Genomic DNA, 16,237 nt, shown 5'->3' with positions numbered 1-16,237 from the left:
TAACAACAAAAAACACTTCCATTTAAAAATGGATAGGGGCACCTGGGTGGCTCAGTCGGTTGAGCGGCCGACTTTGGCTCAGGTCATGAGCTCACAGTCCGTGCGTTCGAGCCCCGCGTCGGGCTCTGTGCTGACAGCTCAGAGCCTGGAGCCTGTTTCAGATTCTGTGTCTCCCTCTCTCTCTGACCCTCCCCCGTTCACGCTCTGTCTCTCTCTGTCTCAAAAATAAATAAACGTTAAAAAAAAATTTTAAATGGATAGAACATTGGAACAGATATTCTTCCAAAGAAGACATACAAATGGCAGAAAGTACAAGAAAAGGTACTCAACACCAACCATCTGGGAAATGTAAATCAGAACCACAATGAGATACCACTTTACACCAAATTAGGATGGCTATTATCAGAAGGACAAGAGATAACAAATGCCTGCAAGGACCTGGAGGAAAGGTTGGTAGGAAGGTGAATTGGTGCAGCTACTGTGGCAAACACTATGGAGTTTCCTCAGGATATTAAAAATAGAATTACTATATGATCCAGCAATATACTTTTTTACAATAAACAAGTATTTTGTTGGGGCAGAGGCTGAAAACTCGCAACTCCTACAGGACAGCTCCTGCCTGTGGACATTTTTTTTTTAATGATTTATTGTCAAGTTAGCTAACATACAGTGTAGTCTTGGCTTCAGGAGTAGATTCCCATGATTCATCACTTACATGAGCACCCAGTGCTCATCTCAACAAGTGCCCATCACCCATTTTTCCCACCCCCTCAAACCCCCAGGCCCATCAACCCTCAGTTTGTTCTCTGTATTTAAGAGTCTCTTATGGTTTGCCTCCCTCTCTGTTTATAACTTGTTTTTCCTTCCCTTCCCCTGTGGTCTTATGTTTCTCAAATTCCACATATGCGTGAAAACATATCTGTCTTTCTCTGACTTATTTCACTCAGCACAATACCCTCCAGTTCCATTCACATTGTTGCAAATGGCAACATTTCATTCTTCCTCATTGCCAAATAGTATTACATTGTATATACATACCAAATCTTTATTCATTCATCAGTTGATGGAGATTTGGGTTCTTTCCATAATTTGGCTATTGTTGATAGAACAGCTATAAACATTGGCATATACGTGTGCCTACAAATCAGCACTCCTGTATCCTTTGGATAAACTCCTAGTAGTGCTATTGCTGGGTCATAGGGTAATTCTATTTTTAACTTTTTGAGGAATCTCCACACTGTTTTCCAGAGTGGATGCACCAGTTTGCATTCCCACCAACAGTGCAAGAGGGTTCCCCTTTCTCCACATCCTTGTCAACATCTGTTGTTTCCTGAATTGTTAATTTTAGCCATTCTGACAGATGTGAGGTATGTCATTGTGGTTTTGATTTGTATTTCCCTGATGATGAGCGATGTTGAGCATCTTATCGTGTGTCTGTTGGCCATCTGGAGATCTTCTTTGGGAAAGTGTCTATTCATGTCTTCTGCCAATTTCTTCACTACATTATTTGTTTTTCGGTTGTTGAGTTTGGTTTAGTTCTTTATAGATTTTGGATACTAACCCATTATCTGATATGTCATTTGCAAATATCTTCTCCCATTCTGTCAGTTGCCTTTTACTTTTGTTGATTATTTCCTTTGCTGTGCAGAATCTTTTTATCTTGATGACGTCCCAATATTTCATTTTCCAGCAATATACTTTTGCGTATATATCCAAAGAATATTAAATCATTATCTTAAAGAGGTATCTGTACTCTTATGTTCATTCACAGTAGCCAGGAAATGGAAAAAATCTAAGTGTCATTCAACAGATGAATGGATAAGAAAATATATATAGATGTAGATGAATATTTTTCAGCCACAAAAAAGAATGAAATCCTGACATTTGTAACAACATGGATGGACCTTGAGGGTATTATGCTAAGTAAAGGAAGTCATACAGAGAAAATCAGATACCATATGGTTTCACTTATATTGAGAACCAAATTTTTTTTTTTTTTAAATCTGACACTGAACTGTGGAGAACAAACTGAGGGCTGCTGGAGGGGAGGTGGTTGGGGCATGGATTAAATGGGTGATGGGTATGAAGGAAGGCATTTGTGATGAGCACTGGGTATTGTATGAAAGTGACGAATCACTAAACTGTACACCTGAAACTAATATTACAATGTATGTTAACTGGAATTTAAATAAAGACTTGAAACTACAAAAAAAAAAAAAGCTGAACTGAGAGAAACGGAGAGCAGACTGGAGGTTGCTAGGCCGAGAGGTGGCGGAAATGAGGAGCCAGTGTACAAATTTCCAGTTATAAGATGAATGAGTTCTGAGGGTGTAATATGCAGCATAGTGACTATTACCAACAATACTGTATCAAATACCTGAAAGTTGCTCAGAGATTGGATCTTGACTGTTCTCACAACAACAAAAACAATTGTAATTATAGGCCATTAACACAAATGTGCAAACTAACCCTAGTGCGGTAATCATTTTGCAATACATACATTTATAAAATCATCATGTTGTGTATCTAAACTTACATATTGCTCTACGTAAATTATGTCTCAATAACTCTGAAGAGTAAAAAGAATTAGTAAAATCAAAACTTGAAAAGACCCCTCACTCCTCCCCAAGTAGATACACCAATCTCATTGGAATGTAAACTCTAAGCAGGCACAGGTTTTGTTTGTTTGATTCCTGTAATGTTTCCAACACCCAGACCAGTACTTAAGTGTGTGTCTATGTATGTATATATGTGTTTACATTTAATAAGTCTCTCCTGTGAACAGAATTTATAATTTCTAAAAAAGAAAAAAAAAACTAGAAATCTCACTTAAATTATAGTTAGAGTTATCTGCCATGAGTAAGCAAAGTTTAATATAAGAATAGAAATACTTAGTTTTAAGAAAATATATTTATTCAAGTAACCTTTATTAACTCTAAATCTAATATGAAAAACTGTATCATGAATCCAGAAGACGCCAGAGAAATGTAGTAATATTTAATTTTTAAATCATTTTTAATAGGGTTCTTAGTAAAATTAGAAGTATGTGACTTTTTCTATCACTCTAAAGGACAAGTATTTAAAAATCAATAGCCACATTATACATAAGGGGGAATCTACTTTCCCCATGCTAACTCTCACACTCCCCTACACTCCATACCATGGAATAGAGCGCCTTTGGTGCTTTGAAAGAAGCTAGTATTACAGTCTAGGCCCTTTCTGTTCCCAAAGGAGCCACCCTCAGGGAAGGTCCTTTCTGCTGTGCTCTTTGTCACTTGTAAGGGGCAGCTCTTTGTCACTTGTAAGAGTTAATACCCTCATTTGATTCCATCAGCAGTAAGTAAGGCTGAGATCTCAATTTCCATGTGTCTGCGTTCTGTATCTTATTCTGTAATTGATTCTGTACACAGGAAGGGAAAAAGGTGGTATTATTTATCAACTCCTCTTCAAATACCCAATTCTTAACAAACAATAAAGACATTCCATTAATATTAGTTACAAAATGAGAACGTCAGTATTACCAACATTATTTTGCCTTCTTAAGGATGTTCTTGCCAGCTGAAAAGTGCTTGAAATCAAAACAGATCTAACTATTGGGAAGTAGATAAGTTTATTATATTTGTAGTAACTGAAAAAACTCTTTAAAGTAGTAAAATTCAAAAGAAATACCTGACAAATAGGCACCTATTAAATACTGAATAAAACATAAAAGCTGTAGATTTCTTTATTTTTATGTATATGTTATTTATAATAGAAAGGGGGTTATTTATAATAGAAACCAAAACCTTCATAATAACACTAACAAGGCAATGCAGTAACTACGTGAAGAGAGAAAATAGTTTAAAAATATATATGAAGTTCTGAAAAACTAAGTGTAGGACAAATTCCTAAAGGAAAAGTCTGAACACTGAAGATTTGAATTCCTTCAAGTTAATATATAGTTTTAATGTAATTTTAACAAATCTTCCTTCAGGATTTCTTTTGGAATGATGAAAAAATTTAATGTTAATTTGAAAGAAAAACCATATAGATCAACTCTGATAACTATGATAACTCTGATAACAACTATGCTGTAGTTTGAGTATTTTTTAAGAGCATGTGCAAATCAGGGAGGGGTAGAGAGGTTCCAACGCAGGCTGCATGGTAACAGCAGAGAGCCCCATACAGGGCTCAAACTCATGAGATCACAACCTACCCCTGTAGTTTGAGTATTAAAATGTCAAGTCATGGAGCATCTGGGTGGCTCAGTTGGTTAAGCATCCGACTTAGACTCAGGTCATGATCTCACAATTTGTGGGTTTGAGCCCACATGGGACTCCCTCCTGATAGCTCAGAGCCTGGAGCCTGCTTTGAATTCTGTGTGTGCGTGTCTCTCTCTGCCCCTCCCTCCACTCATGCTTTGCGTCTGTCAAAAATAAACATTAAAAATAAATAAATAAATAAGTAAATAAGTAAATAAATAAATAAATAAATAAAACTCAAGTCTTTGAAATTTCAAAGTACCTCTCGCTTTCAGCTCAGGTGTGGTTGCTAGAAGCTACTCGGAAGGGAAAGGAGCATTACCTGGTTTCTCCCGGTCTCCCTCGTCACCTTCACTCACCAGGTGAAGTTAGTATGTGATTTGTCGCTCATGTGAACTACTGTGGATGCAGAACTGCAGGCCCAGCTTGTTGGTCATTGCCATTTCTCCACCAAACAATGCAGGAATCAAAATAATGACTCTAGTGTCTGTCACGCTAGATTAGCATTCGCGTACCACCATCAACAGCTTCCCGATATTGAAGAATCCTATCAAGGCGAGGCCTTTTTGCACTGGGCAGCCATCTGGGGCAGCTAGATGGCACCTGCTTACGTGTTCTATCTGTGCCTCGTCTAAAATCCCTGGAACCCCAGGAATCCATTCCTCAGATTCAAGAGAGATTAGGGACTGAAGTCAGCCTCTGACCTTCCTATGGTCCTTCCCTATGATCTAGTGCTTCTAGTCCACTCTCTCGCCATCAGACAGACAGCCTGCAGGAAGACACCTGTGTATCACATAGACAAGTAGTCCCTACGCAGCAGGACAGCTGTTAGCCAGCCAGCCACACTTCCATGAATTCAGCCGGTGAGGACACAGCAAGCCTCGCTGAATTTAAGTAGTTTATTGGACCCAGCACAGCAGGCAGCACAAAGTGCAGGTCCATACCGATTCCCCTGACCCCCGAGCCCCATCGGGGCAATGCAGAGTAGGGCGAGGTAACTGCCACTGCACACTGTGACGCGGGATCACACCCGAGGAACTTCAAGCTGGGCAAAGCCCCATGCTTATTAGGAGCTGCTTGCAAACCCTCCCAATCTTTGACCACAGAGAGGGATTATCTTAACTAGAAAACAAATGTTCTCTGAGGAAAGCCGGAAGACCTTACTGTCCCCGAAGGTCTTCAGGAAAGGAGATGTTCTTTGTCTTGCAGTATCTCTTTACACAGATATTCTTAAAGTGGCCACGGATAGCTTTGCACAGGAGACCCAGATCACACAGAAATGTGAGAGACACAGGGAGAAACTGTCCCCTGACAACACGTTGTCTTCATGTACAGACCTCCAAAACTTCCCGGAGAATGCTGGATCTTCCACTCCAGTAGGGAACAGCAAAAAGACCAAGTGCTAGAAGAAGGTGCTAGAGCCACTCCCTCCAACCCACTGCAGTCCTGAGGCCCTTTACAGAAAGCCAGTTCAAGTCATGATATGAAGTGTGCATTCCTGGCTCAGTTTGCCACTCTGCTTCTTCCTGTTATACCTGTTTGTTTGTAATGCGCTCCCATCAACCAGACTGGCAAGTGAAATAATGCCTTTGTGAGAACTGGAGAGAGCTGTCCTTTTACCAAAACACATTATTGCCTTTTTTGTTAGAAATTGTTAATAAACGTACAAATCCGTAACAACTACAAATGTAAATTTTACCTCTGCTCTCGTGCAGTGCACAGGGGCTCATGATGTTATTTTGTCAACCACAGTAAAATAACATAACATAAAACGCACCATTTTAACCATTTTGAAGTGTACAATTCAGTGGTACATTCACAGTGTTGTGCAAATAATCACCCCAAAAGAAACCTGTAGCCATTAAGCTGTCAATCTCTCTTCCCCTCACTTCCAGCAGCCTTTGATCCACTTTTTGTCTCTACAAATTTCCCTATTCTGGTATTTCATATAAATGGAATCATTCAATATTTGATCTTTTATGTCTGGCTTTTCACTCAGCATGTTTTCACAGTCCACTCATGTTGTAGCATAAATCAGTACTTCATTCCTTGTACAGCTGAATAATGTTCCATTGTATGGATATCACACTTGTTCACTCATCAGGTGATGGATATTTGGGTTGTTTCCGTCTTTTGGCTATTGCGAATACTGCTGTAAACATTCGTGTACACATTTTTATTTTCAGTTCTCTTAGAGTGGAAACGCTAGGTCACATGGTAATTCTATGTTTAACTTGCTAATTGCCAAATCATTTTCCAAAGCAGTTGAATCATTCTGCATTCCCACTGGCAACGTATGAAGGTTCGGATTTCTCCATATCCTCACAAGCACTTATGTTCTGTTGTTTGTTTGGAATTTCCAGATGAGAATTTTGTAATTACAACTACAGTTTTTCATTTTTTATTCAAGTATAATTAATATACAGTGTTATATTAGTTTCAGGTGTATACTATTCAACAATCCTATACATTTCTCAGTGTTCAAGGTAAGTGTACTCTTGATCCCCTTTATCTATCACACCATCCCCCATCCACCTCCCCTCTGGCAATCACCGATTTGTTCTCTATATCTAAGACTGTGTGTGTGTGTGTGTGTGTGTGTGTGTGTGTGTGTGTATTACCTCTTCTTTATGCATTCATCATAAATAATGCTGCAATAAATATAGGGGTGAATATACCTTTTCAAATTAGTGTTTTCATTTTCTCTGAGTAAACACCCAGTAGTAAAATTACTTGATTATATGGTAATTCTATTTTTAATTTTTTAAGAAATCTTTTTACTGTTTTCCACAGTGGCTGTCACAATTTGCATTCCCACCAACAGTGCACAAGTGTTCCTTTTTCTCCACATACTCACCAACAGTTGTTATTTCTCATGTTTTTTATTTTTTCCTGTTGACAGGTGTAAACTGACACCTTATTGTGGTTTTAATTTGCATTTCCCTGGTGATTAGTGATGTTGAGCATCTTTTCATATGCATATGAAAAGCCACCTGTATATCTTTCATAGCCATCTGTATATCTTCTGTGGCAAAATATCTATTCAGGTCCTTTGCCCATTTTTAATCAAATTATTTGAGGTTTTGGTTTTGAAGTTGTGTAAGTTCTTTATATATTTTGGATATTAATCCCTTATCAGATATATCATTTGCAAGTATCTTTCCCCATTCAGTAGGCTGCCTTTTTGTTTTGTTGATGGTTTTTTTCTGTGCAAAAGCTTTTTATTTTGGTGTAGTCCCAGTAGTTTAAATTTGCTTTTGTTTCCCTTGCGAAAGGAGACATAACTAGAAAAATGTTTCTATGGCTGATGTCAAAGAAATTACTGCCTATATTTTCTTCTAGCAATTTTGTGGTTTCAAGTCTCATATTTAGCTCTTTTTTTTCTGTTATTTTTATTATAGCCATCCTAGTGGGTATGAAGTACTATCTCACTGTAGTTTTGATTTGCACTTTTCTAATACTAATGACAGTGGACATCTTTTTATGCATTTTTTGGCCATTTGTAGATCTTCTTTGATTAAATGTCTATTCAGTTTCTGTGCTCATTTTTAGTTTTTTTTTTATCATGTTGTTGATTTTTAAGAACTTTTTATATATTCTGGGCACTAGAGCATGATCAGATATATGATTTGCAAATATCTTCCCCCATTTTGGGGGTCACCTTTCCATCTCCTAATAGTATCCTGTGATGCATAAGAGTTTTTAATTTGATGATGTCCAACTTACCTATTTTCTCTTTGTTGCTTGTGCTTCTGATGTCATATCCAAGAAACCACTGACTATTCCAACAATATGCAGACATACACATATATTTCCTTCAAAGAGTTTTATAGTCTTAGATTATGTCTTTGGTCCATTTGACTTAAATTTTGTATATGGTGTGAGGTAAAGGTCCAACTCCATTCTTTTGTATTTGGTTATCCAGTTGTCCCAGCACTATTTGTTGAACAGACTATTATTTCCCCAATTGAAGGTCTTGGCACTCTTGTCAAAAATCAATGACCATACATGTACAGGTTTATTTCTAGGCTCCCAATTCTACTTGCATTGTGTATAATTTAAGTTTTCTGTATATTATGACGGTTTGACATCTTAAAATTTTTTTCTGGCTGGGAGAGACTGCCTCACTCTGGGCTAAATTCTTAGAGATAGTAAAAGACCCAGACTACAGCAGACCTGTACTATTCAAACTAACCAATCCAGAGTCATACTTCCTCTTTCTGGCCCACGTACCCCAGGAGGCAACGTTCCTCTGTCTTAATCATCCCAGAGCCAAGTACCAGGCAAGCAGAGACCACCTCTATAGTCTAAAACTCAGTGAAACTATTCAAATTAGCCAATCCTAAACTGTTTACCCTGCCCTTCCTTGCCTTTCCCGTGGAAATCCGAGTAAAGGTCATGGCCTAAGTGCTCCCTCTCTCCTATCTTCTGTCTTCTGAATTCCCTGGTGTTTTTCTGTGGTCCTGCATGATATATTATGCCTCCTGTCTTTAGGATCTGTTGAGTATAATGAAACTTGTTTTTCTGAGCCTCTCCTGTGTCTTTTGCACCTGACTGATCATCCCATAAAATATACAAAACACCATTCCATTGTTCTATATGTCAATATTTATGCCAGTACCATACCATTTTGATTACTGTAGCTTTATAGTAATTTGTCAGATCAGGAAATGTGAGTCTTCCAATTTTGTTCTTTTTCAGTACTGTTTTGGCTATTCAGGGTTCCTTGAATTCCATATAAATTTTGGATTAGTTTTTCTGTATAAAAGGCATTTTGACAGGGATTGAATCGAATCTGTAGATAATTTGGGGAAGTACGGTCATCTTCACAATATTAAGTCTTCCAATCCATGAACATAGGATATTGTTCTACTTATTTAGGTCTTCCTTAATTTCTTTCAAAAATGTTTTATAGTTTTCAGTATAGAAAAAAACTGAATATACAGGACTTCCTAATCCACCAGTAAAAAATGTAGAAATGAATCAGCAATGCAAGAAAGATGATGAGAATTCAGATTAGAGAGAGGAGAGATGCTGCCATAACTTAGGGTGAGGGGAAGGCGGAATCCATCATAGTGTCCAGGGTGAGAATATACTGACACATCTTTCTTACAGGTGGGTAACTCTGGGTCAGGGTCTCTCATGAGATTACACTCAAGTTGTTGATTGGGGCTGTTGTCATTTGAAGGCTTGACTGGAGCTGGAGGATACTCTCATGAGATGGATCACTCAACATGGCTGTTGGTAAGAAGCTTCTGTTCCTTTCCAAGTTGGAAACCCTCTCCATAGGGTTGCTTGGATGTCCTGAAGACATGGCAGTTGGCTTCCTCCAGAGTGAGTGATCCAAAAAGAATACCAGGAAAATTCTATAATGCCTTTTATGACCTTGCTTCAAAAGTCACACATAATCACTTCTAACATATTTTTTTGGTTTATTTATTTTGAAAGAGAAAGCATGGGAGAGGCAAAGACAGAGGGAGAGAGAGAATCCCAAGCAGGCTCAATGCTGTCAGCACAGAGCCCAACATAAGGCTCGATCCTATGAACCATGAGATCATGACTTGAACTGAAATCAAAAGTTGGACACTCTACTGACTGAGCCGCCCAGGCCATATTCTATTTGTTAGAAGAAAGTCCCTTAGTCCATCCCATATTCAAGGGGCGAAGAGTGGGCCCACATCTTGAAGAAGTCCATGTCAAGTAATTTGTGGACATATTTTTAAAACTCCTACACTGAAGAATGTAGTCACCTCTTCCATATGCACTAGTCTAACACAGAACCAAATAACCACTCCAAAAACAAAAATCAAAAATCCATCATCAAAACCTGGTACAGTAGTTCCTCCTTATCCATAGAGGATACATTGCAAAACCTCCAGTGGATGCCTAAACCTGCAGATGGTACCAAACCCTATATATTCCATGGTTTTTCCTTTGCATAAATGCCTATAATAAAGCTTAATTTATGAATTAGGAACAGTAAGAGATTAACAATAGCTAATAATAAAGTAGGACAATTATAATAATATAATAAAAGTTATTTGAATGTGGTCTCTTTCTCTCTCTCAAAATATCTTGTTGTATTGTACTCGCCTCTCTTCAGGTGATGATGTGAGATGATAAAATGCCTACATGATGAAATGAAGTGTGGTAAATGACGTAGGCATTGTGACATAGTGTCATGCTACTACTGACCTTCTGACGACATGTCAGAAGAAGGATCATCTGCTTTCGCATCACAGTTGACTGCAAGTAACTGAAACTGTGAAAAGCGAAACCAGGGATAAGGGGAGACTACTGAACAACTATTGACCTCGATTCTTAGAGACAATGCAGAAGACAATAATGACAATTAGAAACTTCCAGTGGAACGATATATTTTACATTTTTAAAATTCATGCTTACTCCTGTTAGACTATAAGTCAAATCTCATTTTAGATTATGAATTTTTTTCTTCAAAACTATAAAGTGAGAAAACTATGGAAAGCTGTATTTTATAGTAAATCTTTTGAAATTTGGGGGTAGGGGAAGTTTGTGAAAGTGGCCCTGACATAAAGTAACTATCAAGGGTTTGGAATTAAAAACTGAATTGCTTTGGTTGTCTGGCCCTTCTTTTTGGTTCTAAGACATCACACTAAAGACAAGAAGACTTGTTTATGATTGTCATTCTCAATGTTGGCATAGTATTGTTTTTAATACCTATTTCAAAGATCTTCCCACGCTGTGTCATGCTTTTAGGTCCAGTATTGCCAATAAATGGTTTAGCAGCTCTCAGAGAAATGAGCATCTAACTCTCTGCGTATGGAAGTAGCTAAATTTACAATCAGCTTGATGACTAAACAAAAGTTATTGTTTCATGGTGATAAAAACAACATTGTTTTGTAGAGTGAAAAGTATAAGCAAACTTATCTCAGAGACAAGTTCTTAAAATATTTTCCTGAAAAGATGTCCATGGGTCAGCACTGTTCATCACAACACTTTCCAGGCATGTGCAAACTGATTCATGAGTGTGAATTTATAGGATACTGAGCCTAACATCAGGAAATAGTGCTGCAAGTAATTATCACACATAAAAGACCTCCTGTTGCAAAAATGTCAGTTATGCCAAGGAAAATTACTCATACTATCCTGTACCTCCCATGTTGAGGACTGCTCATTCTACTTTATATATTAAAGGACGAGCATATTAAGATGCTAGAAATGCTTCGGGGTAAAAAGTTTCTCTTTTTCATATCTACCAGTTAGTGTGGTCTACACAGGAACCCACATATTTGACTATCAGGCAAGAACTCAGTTGGAGCTGTTGGAGCATCAATTCTTTCTGTATGGCTGTCTGGGCTTTCTTGTAGCAGGAGGACTGGCTTCCAAGAGGAATTAATCCAAGAGATAAAGGTAGAAGATACAGATTTTGCAAGTTACAGTATTGCCCCATCTGCACTGTATTAGTCAAAATGTGTAGAAAGGCTTGATCCAGTAAAGGGTAAGTAAGGAAATGAATTCCACTTCTTGATGTGGAAGTGGCAAGGTCCCTTTACAGATTAGGTTGTATGATGAGTGTGAGAAGACAATCCTCCCTACATCTGTCGTTCTCCTGCAGAGGCCGGCCCTCTGAATAAAGACACTTACACAATGTTTATATAAGGAAACAATCTGTCATAATAAAGCTTCGAGATCTCTCCCCCTCCACTTCCTTTCCCTTACCTCTCTTCTCCTCTTCTCTCATCTCTCTCCCTCCCTCTCTTCTTTCTCTCTCTCTCTCTCTCTCTCTCTCTCTCTCTCTACCCCAGGTAAAGACCTTTCCTTCCCTTCCCTGGAGAAGATTTGTTTATATTCCAGAATAAAAAAAGGTGTTGTCTGTCTCCTTTCTCTCTGTCTCTCTCTTGCTCTTTTTCTGAAAGGAAGGATGGGCAACCCTATATAAGACCAGAGTTTCCTGACTTGGGGATTTCTCCCCTTTAATGCACCCACCCACATATGCAGGTTCCGTCAAGCCTTCACCTCAAATGCTGTGGGATTCAGACTTGGGGAACCAACCAAGATGTTGCTCTGGCTGCTGCACTTGCTGTGGGAAATGAATGGTCTTGGTCTTTGACTGTGCTCTCATGTTTTCTGAAAATAGGGCAAAACTTAGATCCTTCACAGTTTCTGATTTAACAACAGCAGATACTTTTGCGACCACATTTGGAAATACAATATACTATATTCAATAAGGAAAAACCACCAGCCCCAGGGACCTGGATATAAAGGGCCACTTTGAATGATCTAAGTAGGTAAATCATTCCAAATGGGAACCAACAGGTAGAGAAAATGTCTAAGGGATAGATTAATTTTGGAAAGAGAAGCTACTAGGAAGTATTCTTAGCCTTCCACGTATTTTCATAGAGGAGAAAACTGGATGATTCCTTGGGATCTCTAATATAAGGTAGAGGAGGTTACATTTTGAGGAAAAATCTCCAGCACATCTCAGAGGCTATTAAACAACATGGTTTCTAACAAAGTACAGCAAAGTCGTATTCATAGACGCAGCTGGAAATTTTGCTTAAATACTAAATTTGTTTCAAAAAGAGTTAGAGTTTGGATTTATAGTCAAAGATCTATCATTATCAGTTTGCCCCTTCTTCATTAGTTCTTATGGTCATGGCATCACTAAACGTCAAATCTAGACTTTCTTTGCCTAGTTTTTCCTCTGTATCTTTATGATGGCACTAGCTACCAAGAAAAAAGAAAAACCAAATCATTATTAGAATTGTATGTGTTTGTCCTCGTTTTTAGGTTGTGACCCTCTGGAATTCAGAATACTGTCTTAGTTATTTCTGTGGCCCTCAAATTATTTAACATAGTGTTTTGAACAGAACAATCACTCAATATTTAGTAGAACCAACCTAATTCCTTAATGGCCATACCATTCAAGAGCTTAATTTTGTGAACAATTAATGTTAATTGCCTGCATTTTATCCTTCAATTAATAGCAAATATAAGTTTTTTCATGATGTACTGTTTTGCAAAATGACATCATCTGCCCGGATTTAAAGCGTGTCACTAGTGATTATCTGTATTAGTGTAAGTCGTGAATTGTTTAAATGGCCTAATACTGGTGTAAAGCCATGTAAAAAGAAGCAAAACCATAAATTAAACTGCCTTCCTCTAGTTCCCAAAACTGCCACAGCACCAGCTGCTTTGCCAAATGACTTTACCGCATTTGTCTGTCTTCTCTCCAAGTGCATCAACTGTGCCATCTGGATGCAGACGGACAAACCCTCCAGTGAGCTTGTTGTAGAATTGAAGAGTATTTCCTTTCATAAACTTCCATCTTTCTGCAGCCCACTTAATATGAAAACAAAACAAAACAAAAACACCAACATGAGAAGACAAAGAGAACATTATATACTGTTTTTTTTTAACACATCAAATAGCAATTTGGACACTATTGATACCAAATAATTTAAGGCCAAAAGTAAAATCTTACTGTTTCTTTTCTACTAAGTTCTAACTTCTGCCCTGAAGGTATAAAGGAAAGAGAAAATCATTAATTTCAGCAGAGTCATGCTTTCCTCAATCATCGTAAGAGAACCTTCCCAGAAATGTGCATATAAGACACTCACGCCCAAAAATGATACTGTTATCCCTGGCATACAGTTCTCTGGCAATTTTACCATCATCTTCCCCTTGATCCAGCCATCTATGGAAAGAAAAATAGATCAGGAATATTGTGACTTTACACTTACACTGAGCACTGGCAATTATGGAACCAAGTCAGAAATAACGGGTAACAGGAACCGGAAAAAGTCATAGGTATCTTGTTGGCACATGCAGAGCAGAAAATGGAAAAGGAAATGCATGAAGTGACTAAGAAAGTTCAAGGGAGGGAGGAGAGGCTGCCATCAGATTATGGGAGAGGTACCTGCTTTCCCTAACCCACAGGTCAGTCGGTCAGTTAGCTGGTCAAGGTCACAGATCTTACACCCCCTGCACCAGTTATTAAATTCCTGGTTTTAAGCCATCAACTACATTTCAAACAACAGTCAGTTATTTCATAAACGCCTATTATTGGTTCCATAGGGAAAGAGGCAGGAGAGTGCTGAAAGAAAGAGCAAATCTATCACCACTTTGGAAGAATAACCCAAAAATCAAGGCCTAGTGACAGTAAGTCAGCAAAGCCATCACTGTATAAAAAGCCACGTGCAACATTTATTTTGTACATTTATTATAACCGAGCTTAATTTGTGACCTAGTCCACAGGGGATCAATTTTCTTGCCAGGGACTTTCATTCTCATATGAGAAATCATATTTTTTTAAATCTTTCCAGGTAAACCAAGGAAGATTTAATCATATTTTTTAAATCTACCTTAATTTACGGAGAAAGATTTAAACTTACATCAAGAATGATGATAAACATATTGTATATCTTTATAAATAGAAGCAGATGCCCCTAAAATTAATCTTCAAAAAAGTTACCCAGCAAAGCATTAGTGACCAGGAATAAGTGGATAAGCTATCCATTGCTCCAAAATACATGAACTTGGAACTAATATGAAATGAATCTGATGAATGTAAAAGCAAACCTACACACCTGTGACAGAAGAAGGCATATTCGCGGTCTGTTGTGGGATCCTTGATTACAACATCATCAAGAAACCAGCCATTTCCTAAACACAGATTAAAAGAAAGAAAAGTGTAAATATGTATGGCCTAGGTATTACTTGAAGTTTTGGAAAGATGTCCTGGCTTCCAAATATATGTGAAGGCTTTATGTACTGTAAAGCTTTAATACTTCAAATAAAGCAAAATATAAGAAAAGCTATAAGAAGCATTTAAAAATATGTCTTATACATGTAACAAAAGCACAACATGTTTTTAGGTTTCATGTTTTATGATATCTACCTCAATACTATTTTCCAAGAAGTTTGAAAACAGACCAATTCAACAATTTCTCTTGATTTCATAAACTGTATTTATATCCCTGGACCTAAGATCTTCTAAAAAATATATACCTAATGAGCTAGCAATACTTTGTATTTCTAAAACATACACATAAAGTTAATTAAAGTTCAAATTTGAATCAAGTATATATTTTGCTAATCCAGAAAATGAACTTTTAGATACTCTGTTGAAGCACACAGACTGAGCCGGTATACATGAAGACAGTCATTTCCTTTTAAATATTTGATTTTATATTAATTTGAAAACTGGAGTTAGTTAAGATATAATTTAATTTTACTTATAGATAAAATGGAATATTTTAACCAGTCACACTAGTTTCCTCTATACAAAAGAGTCAGCTCAAAATCTATACTCTTCTAATCAAATATCCTTGAGTTTATGAGTTAATTACTAATAACTAGAGGATGAAACTTTTTTTTAGTGTGTTTATTTTTGAGAAAGACAGAGACAGAGACAGAGCGTGAGCAGGGGAGGGGCAGAGTGAGAGGGAGACACAGAATCCGAAGCAGGCTCCAGGCTCCGAGCTGTCAGCACAGAGCCTGATGTGGGGCTCAAACTCACAGAGTTGTGGGATCACGACTGGAGTCAAAGTCGGATGCCTAACCAAGTTGAGCCACCAGATGCCCCTAGGATGAAACTCTTTTAACAAAGCATTCAAGGGCCTTCATTGCCTGGCTTCTGCTTACTCTTTAACTTCATCCCATAGTATATACTCCCATCATGGAACCATGCCAAATTGCTCATAGTTCCCAGATCAGCATGCATCAAAACCACCAGAAGGGATTAGAAAAGCACAGATTGCTGGGCCTCACACCGAGTTTCTGATGCAGTAGCCCTGCGATTAGCAACCTAAGGGGACTAACTGTCCCAGTCTGCCCTGGAAAGAGGGGTTTCCCAGGATGTTCCTATACTGGGAAAGTGTTTCCACTAAACACTAAACAGTGTTTAGTTTCAGTGCTAAAACCAGGAGAGTCCCAGGCAAACCAGAATTATTGGTCATCACATAAAAGAAACCAAGAATGGAATTTTTAATGAGATCCCAGGCAATGCTGAT

General features: G+C 37.9%; 1 protein-coding gene across 1 annotated transcript in view; it reads right to left on the bottom strand.

Moving 5' to 3' along the window:
• The window catches only part of LOC122496132 (lipoxygenase homology domain-containing protein 1-like), a 49,877-nt gene that overhangs the window by 10,790 nt on the left and 22,850 nt on the right, over positions 1-16,237 (bottom strand). The window contains exons 3-5 of the mRNA XM_043602260.1: positions 14,813-14,888; positions 13,844-13,920; positions 13,436-13,739 (exon numbers count right to left, since the gene is read on the bottom strand). Of these exons, the coding sequence (XP_043458195.1) occupies positions 13,684-13,739; positions 13,844-13,920; positions 14,813-14,888 (209 nt within the window). The 3' untranslated portion in view covers positions 13,436-13,683. The remainder of the gene's footprint in view (positions 1-13,435; positions 13,740-13,843; positions 13,921-14,812; positions 14,889-16,237) is intronic.

The sequence above is a fragment of the Prionailurus bengalensis genome, chromosome F2 (assembly GCF_016509475.1).
Source record: "Prionailurus bengalensis isolate Pbe53 chromosome F2, Fcat_Pben_1.1_paternal_pri, whole genome shotgun sequence".
NCBI classification, from domain to species: domain Eukaryota; kingdom Metazoa; phylum Chordata; class Mammalia; order Carnivora; family Felidae; genus Prionailurus; species Prionailurus bengalensis.
The sequence above is the reverse complement of the archived record's forward strand: the minus strand, read 5'-3'. Positions and strand labels throughout refer to the sequence as shown.